Raw genomic sequence first — 25075 nt, 5'->3', positions numbered from 1 at the left:
GAGTAGCGATTCTAATATCAAATAAAATCAGTTTTCAACCAGAAGTAATCAAAAAAGATAAAGAAGGACACTTCATATTCATGAAAGGAAAAATGTACCAAGAGGAACTTGCAATTCTCAACATCTATGCCCCAAATGTAAGGGCACCCACATACATAAAAGACACTTTACTAAAACTTAAAGCATACATTGCACCCTACACAATAATAGTGGGAGATTTCAACACCCCACTCTCAGCTATGGACAGGTCATGGAAACAGAAACTAAATCGAGACACAATGAAACTAACAGAAGTTATGAACCAATTGGACTTAACTGACATCTATAGAACATTTCACCCTAAAACAAAAGAATACACCTTCTTCTCAGCACCTCATGGTACCTTCTCGAAAATAGACCATATAATTGGTCACAAAACAGGCCTCAACAGATACAAAAAGATTGAAATAATCCCCAGCACCTTATCAGACCACCATGGATTAAGACTTGTCTTTGACATGGACAAAAACATCAGAAAACCGACATACACTTGGCAACTGAACAATGCTCTACTCAATGACAACTTGGTCAAGGAAGAAATTAAGAAAGAAATTAAAGACTTTTTAGATTTAAATGAAAATGAGGACACATCATATCAAAACATGTGGGACTCATTGAAAGCAGTACTAAGAGGAAAAATCATAGCTCTAAGTGCTCACAAAAAGAAAGTGGAAAGAGCATACATCAACAACTTGACAGCAAACCTGAAAGCATTAGAACAAAAAGAAGCTAGTATACCCAAGAGGAGTAGACGGCAGGAAATAATCAAACTCAGGGCTGAAATCAACCAAGTCGAAACAAAAAGAACTATACAAAATATCAACAAAACCAGGAGCTGGTTCTTTGAGAAAATCAACAAGATAGACAAACCCTTAGCCAGACTAACCAAAGGGCGCAGAGACAGCATTCAAATTAATAAAATCAGAACTGAAAAGGGAGACATAACAACAGAAACAGAGGAAATTAAAAAAATTATCAGATCCTACTACAAAGGCCTATACTCAACAAAATTGGAAAATCTGGAGGAAATGGACAATTTTCTAGATAGATACCAGGTACCAAAGTTAAACGAGGAGCAGATAAACCACCTAAACAGTCCCATAACGCCTAAAGAAATAGACACAGTCATTAAAAATCTTCCCACCAAAAAATGTCCGGGGCCAGATGGTTTCAGTGCAGAATTCTTTCAGACCTTCAAGGAAGACCTAATACCAATCCTCTTCAAGTTATTCCATCAAATAGAAACAGAAGGAACACTACCCAATTCATTCTATGAAGCTACCATTACACTCATACCTAAACCACAGAAAGACCCAACAAAGAAAGAGAACTACAGACCAATCTCTCTTATGAATATTGATGCAAAAATACTCAATAAAATTCTCGCAAACCGAATCCAACAACACATCAAAACAATTATCCATCAAGATCAAGTAGGCTTTATCCCAGGAATGCAGGGATGGTTCAATATTCGGAAATCCATCAATGTAATCCACTACATAAATAAACTCAGAGAGAAAAACCACATGGTCATATCACTAGATGCTGAGAAAGCATTTGACAAAATTCAACATCCCTTCATGTTAAAAGTCTTGGAAAGATCAGGAATACAAGGCCCATATCTAAACATAGTAAAAGCAATATACAGCAAGCCAGTAGCCAACATCAAACTAAATGGAGAGAAACTGGAAGCAATCCCACTAAGATCAGGGACTAGGCAAGGCTGCCCACTCTCACCTTACCTATTCAATATAGTACTGGAAGTCTTAGCTAGAGCAATTAGACAACAAAAGGAAGTCAAAGGGATACAAATAGGAAAGGAAGAAGTCAAAATTTCACTATTTGCGGATGACATGATAGTATACTTAAGTGAACCTAAAACTTCCACCAGAGAACTCCTAAACCTGATAAACAACTTTAGCAATGTGGCTGGATATAAAATCAACTCAAACAAATCAGTAGCCTTCCTCTACTCAAAGGATAAACAGGCAGAGAAAGAAATCAGGGAAATGACACCCTTCACAATAGCCACGAATAAAATAAATTATCTTGGAGTGAATCTAACAAAGCAAGTGAAAGATCTGTATGACAAGAACTTCAAGTCTCTCAAGAAAGAAATTGAAGAACATCTCAGAAGATGGAAAGATCTCCCATGCTCCTGGATTGGCAAGATTAATTTAGTAAAAATGGCTATCCTGCCAAAAGCAATCTACAGATTCAATGCAATCCCCATCAAAATTCCAAATCAATTCTTCATAGAGATAGAAAAAGCAATTTACAAATTCATTTGGAATAACAAAAAACCTAGGATAGCGAGAACTATTCTCAACAATAAAAGAACCTCTGGGGGAATCACCATTCCGGACCTCAAACTGTACTACAGAGCAGTAGTGATAAAAACTGCTTGGTATTGGTACAGAGACAGAAAGGACGATCAATGGAACAGAATTGAAGACCCAGAAATGAACCCGCATACCTATGGTCACTTGATATTTGACAAGGGAGCTAAATTCATCCAGTGGAAAAAGGACAGCATTTTCAACAAGTGGTGCTGGCTCAACTGGAGGTCAACATGTAGAAGAATGCAAATTAATCCATTCTTATCTCCTTGCACAAAGCTCAACTCCAAGTGGATAAAGGACCTTCACATAAAGCCAGGTACACTGAAAATATTAGAAGAGAAGTTGGGGAAGACCCTCGAATACCTAGGCACAGGGGAAAAGTTCCTGAACAGAACACCAATGGCTTATGCTCTAAGATCAAGAATCGACAAATGGGACCTCATCAAATTGCAAAGCTTCTGTAAGGCAAAGGACACTGTCAACAAGACAAAACGGCAACCAACAGATTGGGAAAAGATCATTACCAATCCTACATCTGATAGGGGGCTAATATCTAATATTTACAAAGAACTCAAGAAATTAGACGCCAAACAACAAAATAACCCCATTAAAAAATGGGGTACAGAGCTAAACAAAGAATTCTCAACTGAGGAAACTCAAATGGCCGAGAAGCACCTTAAGAAATGCTCAACATCCTTAGTCATCAGGGAAATGCAAATCAAAACAACACTGAGATACCACCTCACACCAGTCAGAATGGCTAAGATCAAAAACTCAGGTGATAGTAGATGCTGGCGAGGATGTGAAGAAAGAGGAACACTCCTGCATTGTTGGTGGGGTTGCAACTGGTACAACCACTTTGGAAGTCAGTCTGGCGGTTCCTCAGAAAATTGGACATAGCACTACCTGAGGACCCAGCTATACCACTTCTGGGTATATACCCAGAAAATGCCTCAACAAATAACAAAGACATATGCTCCACTATGTTCATAGCAGCCCTATTTATAATAGCCAGAAGCTGGAAAGAACCCAGATGCCCTTCAACAGAGGAATGGATACAAAAAATGTGGTACATTTACACAATGGAATATTACTCAGCTATTAAAAATAATGAATTCGAGAAATTCTTAGGTAAATGGATGGATCTAGAAAATATCATCCTGAGTGAGGTAACCCAATCACAAAAGAACACACATGGTATTTACTCACTGATAAGCGGAGATTAGCCCAAAAGTTTGAAACAACAAAGATTCAACTACCAGAAGACACGAAGCTCATGAAGAAGAAAGAACAAGTGAGGATGCCTAGGTCTTTCTTAGAAGGAGTAACTAAATAACCAAGGGAGCAAATATGGAGACACAGTGTGGGTCAGAATCATAAGGGGGGGTTGTAGGGAGACCATTGTGTCTGGGTATTCATTCCATAGGCAGTCACCAAAAATAGACGCTGATAAGGATGTCAGGATGGGAAAGCTGACAGCAGCCTGATAAGGCTGTCTCCTTAGAGGTCTCTCAGAGTCGGACATACCCAGAGACAGATACCCACAGCTATCCATTAATCTGATCAAAGTTCCCAATGGAGGAGTTATAGAGAGTAAATTGAGGGAACTGTGAACCATACGGGCTGGTGGCCCTGTGAGGAGAGCAAGAATACCAACCAGCCAGAGCTCCCCAGGGTCTAAACCACCAGCCCAGGTGCACATAGGGAGAGACACATGACTCCAGCTGTATATGTAGGGGAGGATGGCCCTGTTGGGCATAGGTGGGAGACAAGATCATTGGTACCCTGAAGGCTGAGCACTGAGGGGGGGGAATCTGAGGGTGGGGAGAGAGGCTGGGGGTAGGTGGGTAACACCTTCATAGAGGCAGGAGGAGGGGGGATGGGATAAGGGGTTCCTGGGTGGTGGGGGAAATATGGTAAGGGGATAAAATTTGAAATGTAAATATTATATCCAATAAAAGAGGGGAAAAATAGAAAAGCGGTTAGAACCAACATTCTTAATAAAATGTCAGCCCTCTTTAAAAAAAAAACTATCTTGATACTAAAATTTGTTTTGAGAATTGTATATTGCAGAATGACCAGCCTTGGTGTATCTACTCAACAAGCAAGCTGGGCAGACCTGCTCAAACCTCTGAGGTCCGTGAATTCCATCTGGAGGCAGCGAAGACACAGCATCAGAGGATTGTCAACTTGCTCTCCCCCCCCACTCCTCTTCTAATATCTCAATGCCCATAATCAGCTTGAAGAAGCTAATGATGAGTCAGCGCCCCTATTCCCTGGGCATGGGGACTAAGGTGGTAAATGTTGGGCTGTCTCCCTAGGGAAAAGTAGTGGTTTTGTCGGAATAGAGAGGATTATCTAGGGTTTATTGCATAGCCATAACCTATTAGTAGAAATCTGTACAATTAATATCAAGATGAAGGTATAAATTCTTAAATGGCACCAATTTACTTTGTTTACAAATTTTAAGGTTTTCATTGGCATGAGCTTCTTAGTGATATAAGAGTGAGATGAATATTGTTACTCTCATAGGCATTGTACCAGTATAACACACTTAGGAATACAAAGCTTAGACCCAGTCCTTCTTTAACTTTTTTAACTGATTTGAGATGGTCAGCCTGTGAGTTAAGGGACTATAGCAAATTCATGACTTGGAGTTTATTATAAGGGTGTTCTCTATGTTTTATTTAGAAATAGCTGAGTGGAGTTAACAGGCAACAGTCCAGATTACCTTACATGGATAGCTGGTTTTCAAAACATCAGAAATCCTTAGAATTGACATGACAAACATTTCAGTATTAATGTTCATTTTCATTAGAGAACTGTCTGCTCCGGACAGCTTCCTATGTTAAATTCTAAGAAGAAATTGAGCATCCTTGGAGTTACTCCAGTTGTGGTGAGACAGCCACTAGGCAAGAATTGCCACTTTCCTTCTACAGACAAATTACTGTCCAGAAAAGGACACACTTGCAGAATAGTCGACTGATTATATCTGCCTAGACAGAGTAATCAGCCCTTAATAATTCTGCAGCACTAAGGTCTGTCAGATGATCCTGGGCCAGAAGGCAGAAGAACAGATGCTCCAACGTTTTGAAGTAGAGCGAGTGTCCAGGTGTTCAGAGGCCTCTATAAATTGGCTAAGTTTTAGAAGCTATGCTTTGTGCTTCCCACAATTATAGTCAACTCAGTCATTCTGGATTTCTGATGGGGTTGAAAACTTATAGCTATTTACTCTTAGAGAAAAGATCTGAGTGTATGGTCATCAGCTGACATTCATCCTAAAGCCAAGGAAAAAGCCAGGTTCAGAACTAAGTGTTTTAGTTAGGATAGATGACAGAGGTGCTGGTTAGTCAACAAAAGGATGGACTGGGTATTAGGACTATCTTGTACCTCACTGGTACAAATAGGCATAATTATGCTCTAATTGTATTTTGAGAGAAAAGTTTCCTTTTAACAGGAAGGGTGATGTGTAGGAGGAGCTAAGGTGGGAGGAGTTCTGAGAGGAAGAAAAGGATTAAGAAGAGGAGAAGAAGAAGGAGAGGAGAAGCTAGGTGATGAAAGAGAGATAGAGGGGGGAGACAGGGAAGCAGATGTTCATGTATCTCCACCAGTCAAAGATAGTTGATATATCTAGGTTGGGTAGTGGGTTACACCTCTGATTGAACAATACCAAACTTATAAAGCCTATGATTAACATTTCTTAAAAAAATGTATAAATGCAAAATGAAAAGGGGGCATGGGATAGGGGTTTTCTAAGGGGGGGAATGGGGAAACAGGATGGTATCTGAAGTGTAAATGAAAGATCTAATAAAAAAAATAAAATAATAAAAAAAAAGAAATTATAACTTCATCTTAATAACAATTATACATATTTCTACCAGTAGGTTATGGCTATGCAATAAATCCTAGCTAATCCTTCCTGTTCCACCAAAACCACTACTTTCCCCTAGAAAGACAGCCCAATATTAACCACCTCAGTCCCCAAGCCCAGGGAATAGGGGTGCGGACTCTTCATTAACTTCTTCAAGCTGATTATGGGTGTTGAGATATTAGAAGAGGGGTTGGGGGAAGAGTAAATTGATAAGCCTCTGACACTGTGTCTTCACTGCATCCAGCTGGAATTCCAGGATATCAGAGGTCTGAGCAGGTCTGCTCAGCTTGCCTGATGAGTAGATACACTAAGACTGTGTATTCTGCAATATACAATTCTCAAAACAAATTTTAGTATCAAGATAATTGTTTGTTTGAATTCTGGAATCTAACCTTCTGGCAGCCTGTCTCTGTCATGTCTAATCCATATAATTCTGGGAGTTTCTATGAAGGTGTGCTCCCACCATCCTCCCATTTTTGCCTTCCTGCTCTCAAATTTCCCAACATCAGGGAATCCAAATTTTCGAGCACCTAGGCCCTCCGCTTCCACTGATGCCTAACCCCTTACTCCATTCCCCCCTCCAATTACTATGAGGGTGTGCTCCCACCATCTCATTCCTGCCTCCCTGCTCTTGCAATTTCCCAACACTAGGGAATCCAAACTTTCAGGTACCAAGGCTGTCCACTTCCACTGATGCTTGGCAAGGCCACCCTCAACTACCTATACAGGTGGAGCCATGAGTCCCCCCCCCCCTTTGTGTTCTCGGGCTGGAGATTTTAGAATGGCTACTCCAGCTTGTTTCTTAGGACCATTTGCTTGAAAAAATGTTTTCCAGCCTTTTACTCTAAGGTAGTCTGCCTTTGCACTGAGGTGGGTTTCCTGTATGTAGCAAAATGCTGGGTCCCGTTTATGTATCCAGTCCATTAGCCTATGTCTTTTAATTGGGGAACTGAGACCATTGATGTTAAGAGATATTAAGGAACAGTGATTGTTGTCTCCTGTTATTTTTGTTATTAGAGGTGAAGTTATCTTTGTGTGGCTATCTTCTTTTGGATTTGTTGGAAGAGGGTTTCTTTCTTGCTCTTTCTAGAGTATAATTTCCCTCCTTGTATTGGAGCTTTCCTGCTATTATCCTTTGTCATGCTGGGTTTGTGGAAAGATATTGTGTAAATTTGGTTTTGTCATGGAATATCTTGATTTCTCCATCTATGGGAATTGAGAGTTTTGCTGGGGATAGTAGCCTGGGATGGCATTTGTGTTCTCTTAGGGTCTGTATGACATCTGTCCAGCATCTTCTAGCTTTTATAGTATCTGGTGAGAAGTCTGGTGTAATTCTGATAGGTCTGCCTTTATATGTTACTTGGCCTTTCTCCCTTACAGCATTTAATATTCTTTCTTTGTTTTATGCACTTGGTGTTTTGATTATTATGTGATGGGAGGTATTTCTTTTCAGGTCTATTCTATTTGGCGTTCTATAGGCTTCTTGTATGTTTATGGGCATCTCTTTCTTTAGATTAGGGAAGTTTTCTTCTATAATTTCGTTGAAGATATTTATTGGCCCTTTAAGTTGGGAATCTTCACTCTCATCTATACCTATTATCCTTAGGTTTGGTCTCCTCATTGTTTCCTGGATTTCCTGGATATTTTGTGTTAAGAACTTTTTGCATTTTGCATTTTCTTTGACAGTTGTGTTGATATTTTCTATGGTATCTTCTGCACTTGAGATTCTTTCTTCTATCTCTTGTATTCTGTTGGTGATGCTTGTGTCTATGACTCCTGATTTCTTTCCTAGGTTTTCTATCTCCAGGGTAGTCTCCCTTTGTGATTTCTTGATTGTTTCTACTTCCATTTTTATGTCCTGGATGGTTTTGTTCAATTCCTTCACCTGTTTGGTTGTGTTCTCTTGTAATTCTTTAAGAGATTTTTGTGTTTCCTCTTTAAGGGCTTCTACCTGTTTACCTGTGTTCTCCTCAATTTCTTTGAGAGTGTTATTTATGTCCTTCTTAAAGTCCTCTATCATCATCGTTAGAAGTGATTTTAAATCTGAATCTCGATTTCCTGGTAATATGGGGAATTCAGGACTTTCTAGTGTGGGAGAACTAGGTTCTAATGATGCCAAGTACCCAGGGTTACTGATGCTTATGTTCTTGTGCTTGCCTTTTGCCATCTGTATCTCCTTTGTGCTACCTGCCCTGTCCCTGACTGGAGCCTGTCTTTCCTATTGGTTGTATCAGAACTTTGTGGGGTGGGTGTAACTACTGGGCTAAGCACTGGGGCCCAAAATCTGCTCAGTGCTCAAGCGCAGACAGGATGCTGCCCAGGTTAGAGCTCTGGGAGCCCCATTTCCTCTGGGTTCTTAGAGATTGGGGGCAGAGCTGCCACCCAAGATCTGCTCAGTGCTTTGGCCCAGACCAAAGGGAACCAATGCTCCCGGCCAGGAGTGACTTCCTGGGTCCTTGTGGGTCCCAGTTACTCCCTGTTTGGGTTGGGCCTTGCTGTCTGCTTACCTAAGATACTGCCCGAGTTAGAGTTCCTGGGAACCCTGCTTCCTCTGGCTTCTGTGTGATTGGGGGCAGAGCTGTCTTCTTGGATCTGCTCAGTTCCAGCAACCAATGCTCTTAGCTGCTGAGCCATCACACCCCAGCCCCCAGACTGTCACTTTTTATTTTTGTCTTAAAGTTTAGATTTAAGCATTCAACCAGTCACAAACGGTATATATTTTGACTTTATTCCTCAATTAAGTCTCACCAAAAATATTTGATGTTGAACTAAAATACCTTGCGATTTTAAAAAGTAATCTGCAAATGACAAGCCTCAATTTGTGAAAGTTAATCTGTACCTTTCTAGAAAGTAAGAGTAACTCTGAGGCTTTGAGACAGTTCAAAGGTGAGACTGTGGAGCCTGAGTGGGTTTAGCATCTCTCAGGTGTGTGGCAGGCAGCAGGCAGCAGTGAATTTCATTCCCGTGAGAGCTACATGTCCTCGAGGCTGGGATTATACTCAGTCATGCCTATAATCTAGTGGCCTAGCTTCTGCCCAGTGATATGGTGTTCAGTGCTGTCTTGTTTCTGTTTACCATAGATACACTTAGCACAAGTGTGCAGTATGCACAGCACATATAAAATCATTGCTGTAAAATTAGCATATTATAGAGCAAACCATTTACCTATTCAACTACTTGCTAAAAGCCTTCATAACTATAAAGAAAACAATAGTAACACATTCCTTTTCTTTAGGAGTTTGTGTCATAGTGATCTGTGATAAGGACACATGCTACATGTGGGCTGGAGAGATGGCTCAGTGCTCTTACAGAGGTCTCTGAGTTCAATTCCCAGCAACCACATGGTGGTGCACAACTATCTGTAAAGGGATCTGATGCTCTCTTCTGGTGTGTCTGCAGACAGTGACAGTGTACTCACATACATAAAATAAATAACTTAAAAAAAAACCCCACATGCTATGTTTTTCTGATTCTCTTGAAATTTTAAAATTATACTTATTTTGCATGCATACATGTGCCATGGCCCACATGTTGAAATCACAGGACAACTCGCAGGGGTCAGTTCTCTCATTGGATTATGTCAATCCTATGGATTGAATTCAGCTCATCAGGCTTGGCGGCAAGTACCTTTACCTGCTAAGCCATCTCACTGGGCCTCCATTTCTCTTTATCATTTCTTTGCTTACTGAGTTTTCTGTGTGTGCCTGTACATGCATAGCCAGTTTTAATAGTCTGGTGGAAAATGGATCACTGTGCAAGCATATGATACTTCATTTAGTTAATTTTGCCTATGGCTTGGAAGATGATAGTGGCTAAAACATAGTTGCAAAGAATAAGCTCCATGTTTGAAAGGTTGTGTTCTTCACAGAGGGTCTGCTCATCCAAGAGTGGGGCTTCCTGCCGCTCTAAAGGGCTGCCCGTAGCAGCAGCAAGACTCTCAGTGCACGGATTTGATTTTGGCAGGGTAACTAGGATGTGGCATCTCTTTCCCGTGGTAAGGCCGCTCACGTGATGGTTTCTCTTCCCATCTAAACTCCTGCCTTTCTTTCTTTGTTGCAGATGTTCTGTATATTCCACCCAAAATTCTGACAAGTGTTGGATCAAATGCTTCCTTTCATTGCATCTACAAAAATGAAAACCAGATTATCTCCTCAAAACAGATAGTTTGGTGGATGAATCTAGCTGAGAAAATCCCTGAGATACAGTACAGCATTGTGAGCAACCATGTTAGCAAAGTTACTTTCTCCAACCTGAAAGCCACCAGACCTCGCGGGAAGTTTACCTATGATGCAGTGTACTGCTGCCATGAGCAGGCGTGCCATCACCGCTATGCTGAATTATATGTGATTGGTAAGAATCCCAAGGTCTCGTCCACTCGGTCCTATGAGATCACTTGCTATCATGGACTGCATTAGAGTCCTAGTAAAGATGTGAGGAAAATATTTTTTTTCATGATTTTTGGTGTTTTTACTTTATATTAATATTTTAATGTGTTTTAAATAGATGTCAATATCAATATATCATGTGAAACTGACGGGTACTTAACTAAAATGACTTGCAGATGGTCACCCAGCACAATCCAATCACTAGTGGGCAGCACTGTGCAGTTGAGGTATCACAGGTATGTATTGTATTTGCTTCTTTGTTTTTCTTTGGGCACGACACAGTTAAATTTTCTGTTAATCTGTTACTATAGCAGAAATCTGGTGCATTTTTCTCCCTGAGCTGAAGTCTGAATATAATTCATTAGAAAGATTGTGAGGAATTACATAAACTGTAATCTTGAAAACATTTACACCCGAGGTTTAAAAAAATGTATTGTGTTTTAACTTCATATTCTCATGTTTATTAACCAAATCATTGGAATTGCATTTTGACTCTTGAGTGACATGCAAGGGAATTATTTCATATACAATGCATTTTGACTCAGAGAATGGACTAAAGTCAGCTGTGTACTATTCTAAAAAGCTTAACATCATTCAGCTAAAGGTCAGTGTTAGAAGAAAAGAGACAGAGGAACAAGATTCTACAGGATGTGATTGTTTTTTTTTTTTTTTTTTTTTTTTTGAATGAAGTGAATTAAGTAAGAAAGCAAGCAGTAGTTAATAGGGGTAATGGGTTCTATTAAAGAGAAACCTGTGCTCCTTTACTCTTTACCTTTCTTTGTTTAAAAATAATTTAAGACATCTCTTAATAGTATCCTCCCCTTGTTTTGACACGATGTGTGTGTCCTAAGAGGTGTCTCACTGGTAGAAAGAAGGCACGTACATCCTTGTTTGTAAAGCCTCTCTGGTACTTGTCCAGTATGTTTGCTGCACTTATACTCTGTGTTCTGATATTTAAATTTGCATTGGAGAATTTCAGTTTGTATAACTGAAAGGCACTCATTTATTCTTAAAATCTAAAATTTCAACCTGGAAAACATATCCCTTCTCTCCAATCCTGTAATCTGAGCTCTGTGCCTCACGCTCTGAGTTGATTCCTCTGTGATATTGGAAGAAAAAAAAATGTCAATTTTTGCATTTCTTAGATGGGAAGAATTGGTGCCTTTATCCTATATACTGTGACTATTTTAACACCAATTGGAAGTTTGTGATAGGCCATTTTAATTATATGTTTTTGCATGCATTTTCACATGCAAACACATGTCTGCAGAAGACCACCGACAAGCCCCGAAGCTCATTTACCATCCTAACATTCACGGTATCACCGTGTAACCAACTACAAATCCTTAATGAGGTCTTGAACCTCCCAAGTGCTAATTTCTGTGTTTGTAAAACGGAGAGAATGGTAGGATTTATCTGCTTTGGGTGGGAAATTAATGACATTTCATTTTGTTGTAATTAAGTAATATGACTCCTCCTAGAATACATTGCATTTGAGCAACCAATAAATGGTTAGCACTGTCATGATGGTGAAGCTAACCATTCCAAGTTAGACCTTCAGCACCATGTTTCCACACTGCTATTGTGTTACACACTGATGATTACACATCTGTCTGTCATTGCATTTCTCACCCATTGTTAATTATCTGAACACACATGTGCGCGTGAACACACACACACACACACACACACACACACACACTGATGGCTTTGAGGAGAAAATATGACAAAGATGGTAAATGAGAAACAATTTTAGTGTCTTAGTGTTCTTTTTCCGTCTCCTTTTCATCTCTGTAGAGAGTCGTCAGAGCTTTAGTCATCTGAATACCATTTTCAAAGCAAATAGTGACAGCAGGATTGTTTCTAAGAGAAGAAACGCTTTGTGTGCTGTGAGGAACTAGGTCGGGTTTGGTTATGACTCCTAATGTTTAAAGAATTTTCATTTCTGAGAAAATGAGTTTAAAAAATGTAAAAAGAAAATGGGTTAAAAAATGAAAAAAGAAAATGAGTGATTTAAAAAAAAAATTTTTTTTTTAAATTTTTTGGGTTGGGAAAGGGGTTGCGACCCACAGGTTGAGAATCAACACATCAGCGGCTTGTATCAGTGACACAATCTTTGAAGTAAAGATTAAAAGAAGAACTGGAGGGACTTCTGGGGTGGAAGGAAAGCAGGCTTTTGTTTGTTTGTTTGTTTGTTTGTTTTGGTTTTACCTTAAACAGTGTGTTAAATTCCAACGGAAATGGAGAATGAAACTGGCAGTATTATTTGGCTTGACTGGCAGGGCTGGAATACTTTCTAGTCCAAACTGATGTAATGAAAACAATACCAAATCCTGATTCTTATGTGAATGCGCCGAAAGTCATCTTATGGTTGGGGGTTCAACACGGCATGAGGAACTGTGTTAGAGTTCAGCATTAGGAAGGCTGAGAACCTTGCTCTAGCGTAACCACCATAGTCCTGCAGCTCTGTGCTTAATTTACCTTCTTGTCAGCTCCTCTCACATCTGTCCTTCACCAGGCACCTCCCACACAGTGTTTTTATAGTCACTGTTTGTGGAAAGACTAAGATCCAGCTACTGCTCGGAGCTCAAGAGGGCCTTTCCGACAACAGCACCTTTCTTTAGACAGAGAAAATGAACTCCATCAAACAACAAATCCGAATTTTAAATGTCTTTTTTAAATCAATACTACATAATAACTGGCTAACTTTAAAAAAAAAATAATATCTTTTAAGGCGCAGCCTGTATTGTCCTGATAGTCCATCTGTTCATCCTACATCCGAGCCCAAAAACTGCATCTTACAGAGAGATGGCTTTTATGAATGTGTTTTCCAGCCAATCTTTCTATTATCTGGCTATACAATGTGGATCAGGATCAACCATTCTTTAGGTTCACTTGAGTCTCCACCAACGTGTGTCCTTCCTGACTCTGTAGGTACGTCAAACTATGTTATGTATTTTCCTTAGATTTGGATGTCATTTTCTAATTGCACTATATTTGAAAAAAAAAAAATGTTTCTGTTTATAGAGTAATTGAGAAGATGATTGACTGTAGAAGCTGTCTAGTTTTGAGTTTTTATTACCATTTTGAATTAATTTCTATATTATTGGTAGCATGTTTGTTTATAAATATGGGTAATAGATTCATAGCAGCTGGATATTTCCATATAGCACTTGATCTCATGTGTCGTCGTGAGAGCAATTTTATAAAGTTCCTAGTGTAGTTCTGAAAGAATTTGCTATGTTAACCTGAAAGTTTTATTATTTGATAATCTAAAGGCTTCAAGACTTTAATTTGAGAAGCTGGGTAAGAAACATTCAAAATAGCTAAAGGAAGTGAAGAAAATTGATGCAGATGGTGAGGTCTACAATCTTACATACGAGTTTCAAAAGGTATCTTGAGATCAAAGGATTCAAAGAGTTGTTGAGACATTTAAGACATTCTTCCAAAGTTACTGCAGAATATTTGAGAAATGACCAACTGATGGTCATTTCTTTTGTTGCTATACATTATTTTGTTAGAAAATTATGCCAAAAATCAGTATATTTTTCATATTTTTAAATAGGTCAGTACGCACTTGAAATAGAATCTGTATTTTGTTAACTATAGAATGAATTTATTTTAACTATTATATCTGCTTTTTGATAAAGATGCCTACTCAATTGATTAAGTAATTATTGATTAATCTATTCCTTTGCATGATTCCAATGTAAGTGTTTTTACTACACTTGGTATATTTCTGTTACTCAGTATTCCAGGGTAATAAAGGGCCATGAGCATTCACATAGAACAGGAATCAACAACATGCTATCTAAAACAGATTAAATCGGGCTCATCTTGCCTTAGGAAGATAGCAATGTGGAAATAAAGCTTTGGATGTAAACCTCCATGCAACCTCTTCCTAGCCTTTAAAACTTGGATCAGGCAGGAAAACATTTTGTATCACCCATCATATTCCACTGACATGTGCATTACTCTGGTCAGTGTGGATACTACAACTTTGCAGTCACTGAATCTATCCATGTGATCTGTTGAGGCACAACCAAAGAATTAACTCTTACACTGTCTCAAAAGCTTGACATGTCCTTTCTTGGAAAGAAATGGCCTTTGCTAGGGTTAAACATTTTATCATCTTCCTGGCTTGAAGATGAATATTTTCATGAGCTGTAAGGACTTTAATGATCCTAAGAAACTACATACTAATGACAAACTTGAGACATTTTGTCCTGAATGGTCTAAAGTACTAGTGTTGGTTTTTTAAGTGATCAAACACTACTGCTCAAATAAGAGACTGCACTTTTTGCACAATGGTTGTTTTGAGAAGTGAGACTTGGAGGAAAAGAATAATGACCAACACTCATGTGCAGTCCAGGTCTTCTATGTTCTCTGTTAATCTATGCTGTCCTGACTTACAGAGCTTGAGGGAGTCAACGGGTTGAGGGGATAGACCAGGAAGGTCTACAGGGGTCTTTCCTAACTTCTTTGTACAATGCCTATACATGGCCCTAACTGGGTCATTTTTCAGTTTATGGGTTCTATCTCCTTTCAGCTGCTAGAGTTGCATACTTCATATTTGAGTCAATGGCTATCTCTCTTTGGATGCTTCAGTGGCAGAGGTGCCTATCAAAATAATCAAAGAAAAGGAGTATCCTGGCCATCATCCTAGAGCCCTTGGGCTCTACCTCAGGTCAACCTGTTAGATTCTGACTCATGGCAGCTGTGGTGGGGAGAGGATGGGATCTGAGATAGGAGGGTATGCCCTCTGAAGATAAGTTCCTTACCAGCTAGTGTGAAAGTATAGTACTTAAGCAATTTAACATGTTGCTATGGCAGTGGAAGCCATTGCTTCATTCATGGTGTGCACCCCACAGTAAAGACAAGACTTTAAAAAAGATATTGTTTATAAGGTATAATGATGGTTAATATTGCTATTTAAGTTACTATTAAATAATATTATTATTTTTTTATTTTTTTAGTAAAACCATTACCTCCATCTAATGTAAAAGCAGAGATTACTATAAACACTGGATTGTTGAAAGTATCTTGGGAAAAGCCAGTCTTTCCAGAGAACAACCTTCAGTTCCAGATTCGATATGGCTTAAGTGGAAAAGAAATACAGTGGAAGGTACCTTTTATTTCAAATTCATTTTCTCTCTCTCTCTCTGTCTCTGTAAATTGGAGTCTCTATAGTACAGGCTAACCCCAAAGTCATTCTGTAGCTCAGGCTGGCTTAGAACTTATGAACCCCTGCTGCTTAGCCTTTTTAAGTCCTGGGACTACTAGATGCCATTTAAGTGTTTATGAGCATATATTAATCATACTTAATAATGGGTTTTGTTGTGATATTTTCATCCATGTACTGTATTTTGATCATATTCACCCCCCTCTTACCACCTCTTGGTCCCCTACCACTGATCCCCTTCCTCTTGCTAGCTAGTTGTCATTCTACATTTTTGGTAAGTTTTTTTTTTCCCACAGGACAGCTTATCAGCAGCTGTATCACCAAAGAAAATGTTTCATCTTCCCCCAGCAACAGTAAAATCCTTAGGGAGAAGTGGGGGGATGTTGCAAGCCCCTATCTTTTCCATGACCAACCTCATGTATGTCTCCTGCAGGTATCACAGCTGCAGAGAGTTGACCATGCATCAGCACCTTAGCATTATTCCTGGCATACAAAGAGAGAGTATACTTCCCTCTACTGTGTAGTTACTTTCATTATGTAGACTGTCAAAGTTTAATCTCTGTAAAGAACAAAATGTCATGATGCAGCATTTCCCAAAGGATTCTTGACAGGACATTTTCCCAATGAAATGTTCTGTGAAAGAGAGACTGCATGGTTCAACAGGCTGAGGAAACCCCGCCTCACTGTATGCACTTTATGACATTAACTGTTTGGAGAAGGCTGCTTTGAAGAAGCAGTTGCCATATTGCATCTTCTTTACCCACACTCATTTTTCTTTTCAGGGACCAACATTTCTTTTAAGGTCTTTTGATAGCTCTCAGTATATGTACACACAGGCATTTTGATAGAGGCTACTTTTCTTGAACAATCAGTGCTGAGTGTGTATATGGGAAACTTAGTTTTGTAGCAGCCGCTTGCTAAATCTGGAAATGCAAAAAATCCTGATTACATCACTAGCACACTGACCTCATTTCAGTGTATGTGAGTCCTACCCGCTTGATTCTCCAGCGAGAGCCCTGTCTGACCACCATGTTAGAATTCTTGTGTCCTTGTGTTGGAGAGGGGACCAGAGGACAAGCATTAGCAGCAGGACAAGGGGGTGTTTGGAACTGATCTTGCAAGGGCAGCGAGTTCACAAGGGAATGAGCCGATGTGGGAGGCAGCATTCCTTTGATTAGCCGAACTTTGTGATTTCTGAAGTGGGAAAATATAACATCACTCAGTCTTAAGTCTGGAATGGTGTTACGGTTTAAAATGAAAGCACACTTCAGGACTCACAGGAGGCAGGTGTGTTGACAGTGTGACTTCCTTTACAGACACACGAGGTATTCGATGCAAAATCAAAGTCTGCCAGCCTGCCGGTGTCAGACCTCTGTGCAGTCTATGTGGTACAGGTTCGCTGCCGGCGGTTGGATGGACTAGGGTATTGGAGTAATTGGAGCAGTCCAGCCTACACGCTTGTCATGGATGTAAAAGGTCTGTGAACATTTGTTAAACTTGAGAATGCAGAAGCGTGTGCTTCACACGTGGCTGAAAACATTTCTCTTGAGAACATGTGTCTGACTCAGGCTTCTTATTACTTTGCAGTTCCTATGAGAGGGCCTGAATTTTGGAGAATAATGGATGGGGATCTTACTAAAAAGGAGAGAAATGTCACCTTGCTTTGGAAGGTATTGCTAATTTCTACCTTTTATTTTATTCCGAACTTACATTTGTCTCTACTTTGTTCATAGTCCTGTAATTACCTCACAAATGACCCCCAGATCTTATGTTTTAATGCATTTTGGGGATGTGGTTGACTATCTGGAGTATTGACATCGTCAGGAGCCTTTATTATTTTCTCAGTTTAATTATAATTGTGTCACTGCAATTTTGGCAAAATCTTGAACTCTTTGGGCTTCACATTTGTTATTTGCATCAGGGTTAACATTACTAAGTGATAAGTAGTGTTGCTTTAAGTCCAGAACTGGATTTCAGTTGAATGCTGAACAATATAAACATGGTTCTTCCCTCACACTTTAAGTAAGCAAGCTGTAAGAAAGTTTTTGGCCTATGTGGTGGCACAGGCTGAGTGTTTTCCATTATGATGGATGATCAACTTGGAAATGCCGAAGTAGTCATCATTCTCCTAAAGACCTGATTTCTATCTCATGTAAATAATTTCGTCAGTAGACATTACATTGAAGACTGATTTGGGAATAATATGCATGAGGTAGGCAGTGTTGTTTATTTACATAAACATGAAATGAATTTCTTTCCCCAAGAGGAAGTTAATGCATGTTTTAAAATGATTTTGTGATTGGTTTTAACCAATCCCCATTTAAAAATTGGGCTATCTAAGAGTTTATGTATGCTTAGTTTGTAATTCCAGTTACTATATGATTTTGTTCACATGGTAATGTAATTTCTAAATGGTCATTTTGACCTTTTTACTTGAAAGTGATATTAGGAATTGGCAGTGGTATTTGTTAGATATTGAGTGTTCTTGTACAGAGGAATAGACAGTGACATTGCTCAGCCACTGCCAGGGTCAGACATGAGCAGAATCTAAGTAGCTTTTCTTTATTTTCATCTTTATCTATCTTTGCCCTCATAGCTATAACAACTACCCCATGCACCAGGCTAGAGTCAACCTCCTTCCTCATACTCCCATCATGCCCTTGAACAGAACAATGGCTTTTCTTTCCAGATAGTTCCCATTCTTTCGTATTCCTGGCTCCCATGTTTCCTTAGCCATGTTGTCTGATGGAACTTTCTATAACCGCAAGAACAGTTTGTATGTACTTTTTCCAACATGGCAGCCTCTGTGGCTTTATGGCTTGAGTTGTGTCCAGTGTGATGCAAAAACATAAGTTTTCACTTTTTACTTAATTAGATGAAATTCAAATGGCCACAAGTATCTGGGGACTATCTTATTGGAGAGTAGAGTGATACAGGTTCCTAAGGGTTGATCTGAAGACAGGGATAGTACCTTATCTCACCTGCTGACTCACAAAGTACTTGAATACCTTTCCTTGGATGGACTGTCTAGCATCCTTCAGTAGCTCACTTTCTGTTTTGTGTTCCTTTGGTTTCCTAACCTGAGTAGTGTTTCAGTGATTATTGTCCCTGTGTTAGTTATGTGTTGCCTCACTAACCAAGCACCTGTGATAAACAGCTTGTGAGGAAGAAAGGTTTACCTTGGCTAAGGGCTTAAAAGCTCTGTGTTATGTTGGTGCCATACTTTAGGACCATTATTATGGGAGCACAGGACACCCCCACCCAACAGCAGCAGGGACATGAAAGAGAAAGAAAACAGAGAAGGGCTATAACATTCTCTTTGAGGTATTCCTTTAATGTTCATATTCCTTTCCACTATGGCCTAATGTTCCATCCCAAAGTTTGTCTTTCCTAGCAATGGTGATAAACATGTTAAACACATGGCTGTGGGAAAGATATTCGAGAGCCAAACCATATTAGTTCTAATGTTCTAAAACTGGTGTAAGAGTTTTCTAAGGGCATGCAGTCTATGGACTCAACATGTCATACAGCTACAGGTAAGTTATGAATATATATATTATAAAAAACAAGTTCTAAACTTCTGACAAGATGGCTCAGGGGATAAAGACACTTACTATCAAACATGATGACTTGAATTTGATCTCTAGGACCTAATTGGTGGAAGGAAAGAACTTGATCTCTAGGACCTAATTGGTGGAAGGAAAGAACTGACTCCCACAAGTTGTCCTCTGACTTCCACATGAGTGTCATGTCATGCACACGCATGCACACACACAGAAACACACACACACACATTTATACCATAAATAAATAAGTAAATGTAATTTTAAAAATAAATAAAAGCAATTTCTCTGTCTTTTTTACATATAAAATTTTAGCATAGTTTTATATTTATAGGAAAATAGCCAAGAACACAAAGAATTTTGTCAAATCTCCATATTCTGTTTTCTCTATGAATAATACCTTACATTAATATGCCATATTTGTTTGTTAATTTAAAAAATCTTGATGTTGTTGTAATTAAACTTCATAACTGATTCGAGGCAAGCTGGAATTTTGTTTAATTTCTCCCAAATATTCTGATCTTAGCTCATGATTAGATTCCCACGTGGGGCTTTGGGTACAGAGTACACATTTTTAAAGCAACATTTTGTCATGCCAGAATAAAGGTCCATACCATCTCAGGCTAGCTGAGCGGATGTGACTCTAGCTGAAGTGACTTTGGGAATGGTGTAGCCTCTCACTGTACAGTGACTCTCTTTCTTTCTGTGTTGTGTTCTTTGGAATGAAGTCACTGTGACAAACTGCTGCTGAAGAGAGAGAGTTAGGTTTCTGTCTGTGAGTGGAGAATCTATAAAAATGATTTAAAATTCCTGTTCAAGGCTGACTCTATGGTGCATCATATTTATTTACCCAATTATTTATGTCAGTGAGGACTGGGAATGTTTAGTTATGCAGTTGGTTCTAATATGTATGGAGGGTTTTTTTTTTTTTTTTTTTTTTTTTTTCGAGAAATACTTCAGATATTGCAGGGTTTGGATTTTGGAATACTTGTGCATTCTTTACCAGTAAAACATTTTTAATTAAGCATTAAAATCTCACAATTCAAAATTCTCTGACATCTGAAACTTCTCGGGCATTATGTTAATACTATGAATTTTAAGTTGCAGCACACAATCGAGGTAGCAGATCTAGAGATACTCGGCAATTTGAAATATCTTTAAAAATAATTCATCATTCTTATAGACATGGAGACGTACACCATTGCTGGTTTACTTTATAATTCCCCAACAATGCCAAGCAGTATTGAGAACCCTCTTGTCTTTTTATTTCTCACCTGTGGGTCTGCTTTTGTTAAGTTCCTATTCAGGTAACTTACAGTTATTATTCCAAAGTGAGACTCTTCTATAGAAAATTGAAATGGTAGTCATACAACACTACACATTTGCCCAAACCAAAAATTTCATAGATCAAAGATTAAAACCTTAAAATACATAAATTTTAAAAATTCATTGATTGGAGGATTTGAGGGTGTGTAATACAGAGTGTGACTAGGTTATCTCTATCACAAGTATGTGAAAGTACCTCACTGAGAGTGGCAATGGGAAGGGCTTAATTAACTTTGGAAACAAATCAGAAGAGTCTGAAGTATGGAAGATGGAAGATACTATACAGATACTTCAGAGCTGTACATTTCTTCCAGGGTTGCAGGCTAGCAGTTATTTCATCAGTATATGTCTATTTTAGAATAAAAGAATTAGGAAGATGAATGGAGGTTAGCCTGTGTCTTTCACTTCTCTCCCAGGATGCCCCAGAGTAGCAAAAGTGTCAGCCAGAATTCTTGTAGTCATAGATTGGAGTTAGAGATGAACATAAACTCATATTAAGCCTAGGTGGCTTCTTACAGAAATAGAGATATGTGTATGCAGAGAGGCAAGTATACATGCATATAATCCTTGATTTTGTAAGCTAAGAGGACCTAATCATAAAGCAGTCCTGGAGAAAAGAATGTTTCTAACACCATTATTCAGTCAAAAAAAATTAGGACTTGAGAGAAATGCTCATTTTAGTGTTGGAGCAGTAAATGTACAGATGAGCCACGAGCATCTTGTAATATCTTTAATTCTTGACTTATGGTTGCAAAAATAAATATGAACACATCAAAAGGACATGGATTTTTTTCCAGATAAAATAGAACGTGTTTCCTCAGAGACTTTCTTCTCTTATGATGGCTACTTACACCTTCTATTCTACCCTATGACCCGGGAGGTCCCACCCACGCAGGATACATGCATCTGTATGAGAGTGTCTGTCACTCCTAACTTAGAGACACGTGTTCTAGTCTGTGTTATAAAATTCAGCTTGAGGAAGCTTTCTGAGGGACTGGCAACATTCAATTTTACCTATAATCGGTAAAGATAATCATTTGGGAAGTGAAGAGTATTATTAGACTCTTCAGAATGAACAAAGAGGGTTGGAGCTGGTACGCGCTCCACAAGGAAATCCTCCATAACACAGATTAATTTATATAGATACAGACACGATGGAAATGCCCAGGGCCCAAAATAGACGCTGTCATTTTCTAGCATTCAAGGTTTTCTGTTTGTTAGTCTGTTTTGTAAAAACTCTTCTTGCTCAGGATCATCTTCCAAGCACATCCTGGGGGAACAGTGGCAGATTTACTTGACTTCACGAAATGGTGATGCCATCTGATCTTCCTTGTTTCTTCGCAGAGCATAAGCAGTTCCTTTACTTGCTTGTTCGCTGAGGAAACTTCCTTGTCAGTCTTTCTCTATGATTAGAGTGGAAATCCTTAGTAGTTCCTATGTATTCTTAATATGTCAAATGTTAAAGTTGTGTTTTACATCACCGTCTTTAAGGGATTTCGTCTCTGGATTTGAAGAAAAAAAATCAAAAAAAGGAAAACTAATTTCCCTGTGCTGGATGACTGGTAGCTGAGCTCAGGCCTACTGCACTGTACATTTTGACTCTACCCCTCTCCTCCAGTGCCTTAGCAGTAGACTGGGCAGTTCCTGGCCTGGTCTAACTCCCGTTTTCTGTTGGGAATTTATAATAAGAACTCCATGAGTTCTGGTATAAACACTGTGGTCTGTGTGCTAATTAAATCTTGTGTTTCCTACAGCCCCTGACGAAAAATGACTCACTGTGTAGTGTGAGGAGGTATGTGGTGAAGCATCGTACTGCCCACAATGGCACATGGTCAGAAGATGTGGGAAATCAGACCAATCTCACTTTTCTGTGGACAGAACCATCACACACTGTTACAGTTCTGGCTATCAATACCATTGGTGCTTCCCTTGTGAATTTTAACCTTACGTTCTCATGGCCCATGAGTAAAGGTAAGGGATGTTGAGGAGTAGTTGACTACCCCAGTCAATTTATTTATTTTTATGATGGTTTATGCAGTATCCTTCTGTTTATTATTATTGCTTAAGTAACACTATTAAATTGTGATGTGACCCACTGGCATGACTCTTCTTCTACAGCACTACATCCATATCATTCTTGCCCCCCTCCAGTTTCTCTCATGAACCCCCTCCAAAATTCATGATCTCTTCTATTACTGAATATTATATACACACATAATACAACTTACTGCGTCAATTTAGCTTTGCTTATATGTACATGTGTTTAAGGCTGACTGCTTGGGATTAGTCAATCTGTGAGGGAACTCATCCATGGAGGAGATTGAGTCTTCCTTTCTCAGCAGACACTGAACACCTGTAGCTCTTCATCTAGGGGTCAGGCCATATGGAATTTCCCTTGACTCACTGACATGTCAACTGGTGTTGCCATTTATGCTGGTCTTGTTCAGGTAGCCGTATTGTTTGTTATTGTTTCATGTCTAGGGGACACTATCAACAGTAGATGTCCTGGGCCTCTGGCTCCTACAATCTTTCTTCCTTGTCTTCCATGACTTCCCCTGAGCATTAGGTGCACAGATTGTACTACCAGACATATTAGTTGGGGTTGGACACTCCTTTTTAGTATGCAACCTCTGCACAGGCCTTCTTACCTAACTTATCTTCTGAGTGGTCCAAGATCCACTTCTATACTTACTCTCCTCTCTGTGTGAGAAATATATTGTAAACAACCAACTATGCTCATCTGGATAAGATTTCTGAAATGGCATTATCAGCAATAGAATATTCTTTGAATATAATACATAAAGTCTTTGAAGTAAAGGTGGGCCACACTCTCTCTAAAAATTACAAAATCGAGCAATTTATATATAAATTAAGGTATTTTGTTAAATATAGTTTTCTATAAGTACATATTATATATGCTATGGTATATATTTGCATGTAGTATATTTAAAGTTTTTACTCATAGATATAAAATACTATTTTAGTAATAGTATGATAGGCTATATGGATTTTTTTAAATTAAAATTATTGCCACGTATCTTTGTAAGTATGTACATTTTTGGTGTGCATGGGCACACATATTACAGTGTGTGTGTGTGTAAGTCAGAGGACAACTTAATGGAATTGATTTCACCTTCCACCTTTATGTAGGCCTTGGAGCTTGAGATAGGATCTCATTATGTAGCTCTGGCTGGCCTGAAACTCACTATGTAGATCAGTTTAGCCATAAACTCATAAAGACTTGTTTGTTTCTCTATCCTCTCAATGGTGAGATAGAAGACATGTGCCACCATGCCTGGACAGGAATATGATTTTTTTTGAAAGAAAATAAACAGGAACTTGGTCTTGGAACGAGGACAGAGAGAGCATCTTGAGGGAATGCTGTTGACTGGGAACTAAATTTCCTCCCATGGGTTTGGGGTGGAGAAGTCTTAGCTTCCAGTAGATGCACACCTGGTCAGCTTTTCACATCTCAGAGGAAGAGATGAAGCAAAACAAGGGTGACTTCTGCCTAGAACAACACACTCAACAGAGAGCAGGTTGAGATAGGGCCTGTGGGGTCCTGTAGGCATGATAGGAATGGCCTCCTCAGATGTGGAAATCCACCAAAGATTTCTGAAGGACTCTGCTAAGGACATTATTTGAAAGTGTCACTCACCAGTGGGAGAGAAGAGCATGTGGGAATGAGAGGGTATAGTTAATAGACTTGTGTGGGATTACAACTGAGAACAATTTTGACCCTATCAAAATTCCATTTTTAAATTTGGCGTAGAATAGCTTTTCTTCTCTGTAGCATAGACTCCTAAATTCTGCTTGTGTTATCTCCATGACATTTGTATACACTGTCTGCCTCCTCTTCTATCTCCGTTCCTCTGGGTTATTTCTTAAGGCAGGTAGTACATTTTCATTCATCTTGAATTTACAGTAAATTTCTTCTCTTCCCCTCAGTGAGTGCTGTGGAATCACTCAGTGCTTATCCTTTAAGCAGCAACTGTGTCATCCTTTCCTGGACACTGTCACCTGATGATTATAGGCTGTTATACCTGGTTATTGAATGGAAGATCCTTAATGAAGATGGCGGGATGAAATGGCTTAGAATCCCCTCAAATGTCAAAAAGTATTATATCTATGGTATGTGTACTATACTTTTCATGGATTAGTATGACACTGTAGACTGGCAATTCTGATAATAAAGCATTTAATGACAACCTCAAAATAAGGATGCCAAGCTACCAACTGAATTATAATCTTCTTGCCTGGTCAGAATATTTGCTGTATTTCTGTGAGCATTTTTCTTCTATGTTTTACACAGATGCAATCAGATGTCCTAAACCCTTTCCCCAACTCTTTCTGTCAGAATGTGACAC

General features: G+C 39.0%; 1 protein-coding gene across 5 annotated transcripts in view; it reads left to right on the top strand.

Moving 5' to 3' along the window:
- The window catches only part of Lepr (leptin receptor), a 100667-nt gene that overhangs the window by 41964 nt on the left and 33628 nt on the right, over window positions 1–25075 (top strand). For all 5 annotated transcript variants that reach the window (XM_076934605.1, XM_034503867.2, XM_076934606.1 and 2 more), the window contains exons 8-15: window positions 10312–10602; window positions 10756–10873; window positions 13372–13571; window positions 15614–15762; window positions 17136–17295; window positions 17407–17489; window positions 22463–22679; window positions 24657–24839. In XM_076934605.1, the coding sequence (XP_076790720.1) occupies window positions 10312–10602; window positions 10756–10873; window positions 13372–13571; window positions 15614–15762; window positions 17136–17295; window positions 17407–17489; window positions 22463–22679; window positions 24657–24839 (1401 nt within the window). The remainder of the gene's footprint in view (window positions 1–10311; window positions 10603–10755; window positions 10874–13371; window positions 13572–15613; window positions 15763–17135; window positions 17296–17406; window positions 17490–22462; window positions 22680–24656; window positions 24840–25075) is intronic.

The sequence above is a fragment of the Arvicanthis niloticus genome, chromosome 5 (assembly GCF_011762505.2).
Source record: "Arvicanthis niloticus isolate mArvNil1 chromosome 5, mArvNil1.pat.X, whole genome shotgun sequence".
NCBI classification, from domain to species: Eukaryota; Metazoa; Chordata; class Mammalia; order Rodentia; family Muridae; genus Arvicanthis; species Arvicanthis niloticus.
The sequence above is the reverse complement of the archived record's forward strand: the minus strand, read 5'-3'. Positions and strand labels throughout refer to the sequence as shown.